This window comes from Papilio polytes, unplaced genomic scaffold (genome assembly GCF_000836215.1).
Source record: "Papilio polytes unplaced genomic scaffold, Ppol_1.0 DF823935.1, whole genome shotgun sequence".
In the NCBI taxonomy this organism is placed as follows: domain Eukaryota; kingdom Metazoa; phylum Arthropoda; class Insecta; order Lepidoptera; family Papilionidae; genus Papilio; species Papilio polytes.
This window is the reverse complement of record NW_013525269.1, coordinates 1,724,549-1,727,628: the sequence shown is the minus strand read 5'-3', so window position 1 is coordinate 1,727,628 and position 3,080 is coordinate 1,724,549. Positions and strand designations below refer to the sequence as shown.

The following is a 3,080-nucleotide window of genomic DNA, read 5'->3' as shown; positions in this document are numbered from 1 at the left end:
GGAAGCACCAGAACCTGCTGGACCGTCTGCTGGCCAAGGAGGGCAAGCTGCAGCAGCGCAGGAAGGAGATGGAACTCCTCGCTGAACTCAGGTATTATACTAACTGTCCTACGGTTACATCAAATTAAAGATACTTTTTTTATTACTTAGAGTTCATATAACTTTTGGTAGCAAATCTTTAAAGTGTTAAATGCTTAAACTACGAAGGTTCTTGCTAAATATTAAGAATTTAAGTAACAATGAATACTTTGATTCTTTGCTAATATTTTGACCTAACTTTTTATCCCTTTCTCGTACAGTATTTTCATTTTTAATTTATTCACTTTTAAGTTTAGTAGTGTGAAATATATTCTGTTCAGCATGTCGTTCAGTTGATGATAACAATTGCTTTGAAATATGGATAAACTAACTAGAGAACAATGTCTCATTTCGATGATAAAGCCAAATGATAATTAAATAAGAGAAAGTAATTCTCAATAATATTAATAAATTGTTTTAAAATCAGGAGACCTCAAGAAGACTCATCATTATCAGATCAGAAACCTCTGCCTACACTAAGTAGGATCCCAGGGTTGAAGCTCGCCGGCCAAGCCATGGCGGACTTACTACAAGTATACGAATTCATCCATAACTTCGGACAAACTCTTGGTTTCGGTTAGTATTACATTTATTCATATTAGGCACAGTTTAGTTTAATATTTTAGTAATTTAAAGTTGATTATTTTAATTTTTTATTATTCGAACTAGTTTTTGAACACGACTCCGTCCACGCGGCATTAAAACAAAAACTTCTTCCTAGCTATGTTCTACATCTGTGCTAAATTCCATCGTGATCCGTTTAGTCGTTCTTGAGGCTATAAACTATAACAAACATCCATCCATGAAAACTTTGGCATTTATAATATTAGTAAGATTAATATAATAGAATTCTTACATGTTTTTGTATTATAGATATGGATTCCCTGCCGAGTTTCCAAACACTGCAACAATCGCTGTTGCCCGATAGCAACGCCAATTTAAGAGAGGAACTAATGCAGGTGTTGACTCAGCTGCTAGTCTGTGCTATTGGTAAGTTGCGTTAACGATTCCACTGACATAACATGTATAATAACATGCTACCTTTCCTCGTAAGGCTTCATTCGCTTGCAATTCAAAAAACTTCTATTGTTAACATTTGGAAATCTTTTAATTGCAAATATAATAATCAAAACGCACAAATAAAAGCCCTTTATGTTGGCTAACAATTACCGTTATCATGGCAAACTTGCTTAGTTTCTATTAAAAAAAGAATCATTCAAAAATATAATGTGATTGCTAACGTTACTAATGCTGGATTGCTGAAGGCTCCATTTATTACCATTACCAACTGATTTTTTAAGTTGAACTAAGTTTTAACAGAGTTAAACTCAAGTTAGGTAGTAGGAAAACACATTTCATGAAGTTCTGGAACCGAAAATACTAACGAACAGTTAAAAGTAGCGGGGAAACCGGCCCTAAGTACTGTGTGTTTACGCTTTCTTATATTATTATAGAAGTTTAGATAAATTGACATCCCCTACCATTCCCTTTCAATAAAACGATAACATTTTTGTATGAAGTCAATGAACATTCATTATTTTTAACTTTTCTTATACACATATTATTCCAACTAAAATGTAACTCATTGGTATATGTGTCTATTTTATTCCAAAGGATGAAATATATATTAGTGCTTCCACAATAACATTTCTTTATAGAGGATCCGGGTATTCCGCACCCTGGACGACACACGACGTTGCTGGGACACGCCATCAGACTCGGCGACATCACGCCCGCCAACCTCAGCGAAGTACTACGTATCTACCTTTATGCTAACGCTACTGGAGAGGTTAAAGCACTCACTGGTATGTATCTCTTTCTTAATACATACATCTGTCTCTGTCTTACATTAAGAGCGCACAATTTTTTTTAAACTGTTGTGCGATTGTCGATTGTTTCGCAGCCTTCAACTGTTTGCAATGTTAAACTTCGAGTGGTGTGCACCTCCATAAGCTCATAGGAATCAAAGCTAGACTAAACTCTTGTGCGATAGTTTAGTCAAAGGTGTGCGCTCTAACTGGCAAATGTTTTGATTTGCTAGGATTGTTTGTGTGTAATGATGGATGTATGGGCGATGATTTATCAGAACTTTGTTTGTCACCTTTTTGTTAGAAATGCAATCGATAACGTGTCTTTTGTATCGATTCCACGAAATTAAAGAAAAATGTAATAAAACCGAAATAAGAACTAAATTTAATTAAATTTCATCTTAAAAATGAAATTAATAAAACAACAATCAATACCAATCACAATCAACAAAATAACAATCTACAAAAAAGCAATAACATCAACTTGGCTTTGTCTTTACAGAGATTCAGGACAGCATCAGCCGTCACATCTGAATTCACTAAATTATTAAGCATATCTTTCTCTTAATCCATACTTACTTCAGTCTTCTACCTTAAATAAGTATACTATAAATGATTTACCTTCCAGGTCTGACTGCGGAGCGCGAGCGTGAGCGTCGCGTAGCTGACCACCATCAAAGCGACGCGGAGATACAGCACACGTGCGCGCACACAAAGAACTCCGCATACTACGAGCATCTGCATGCCAACCACACGTATAAACTATCAGGTAAACATATTTCGGCCATAACCACTTAACTTGTTGATTTATTGTAAAAAAAATATTTATAGTTGAGTAGCAATGAAACTTCTTATTAGATCAAGGCATTGGTTTAACTGGTTATGTCACGGCGTTTCGTTTCGTATGTAAAATTCACATGATATGTAAATGATCTAAAAATGTCTACACTCATCACCACATAATTACTGTTAAAATAAATTTCGACACATCTGGTTTTATTTTATTGTATACCTTTAGCCCGCGACTTAGTCCGCGCTGATTCGTAATAAAGGCCTAATTAGTACCGCATGTGAACTTCCAGATGTTTTAAACCATACATCCATACAAACTTTTACCATTATTATAATACTAAGATATATTATATTTTAACTATTACCAATATTCCACTTTCAGAAACTCTTCGCGACAAGCCG

The 3,080-nt window shown here is 34.9% G+C and overlaps 1 protein-coding gene across 1 annotated transcript in view; it reads left to right on the top strand.

The window, feature by feature from the left end:
- LOC106101797 overlaps window positions 1-3,080 on the top strand; it is a 56,574-nt gene that overhangs the window by 42,068 nt on the left and 11,426 nt on the right. Inside the window, exons 23-28 of the mRNA XM_013281132.1 lie at window positions 6-91; window positions 506-654; window positions 952-1,068; window positions 1,737-1,883; window positions 2,515-2,655; window positions 3,061-3,076. Of these exons, the coding sequence (XP_013136586.1) occupies window positions 6-91; window positions 506-654; window positions 952-1,068; window positions 1,737-1,883; window positions 2,515-2,655; window positions 3,061-3,076 (656 nt within the window). The remainder of the gene's footprint in view (window positions 1-5; window positions 92-505; window positions 655-951; window positions 1,069-1,736; window positions 1,884-2,514; window positions 2,656-3,060; window positions 3,077-3,080) is intronic.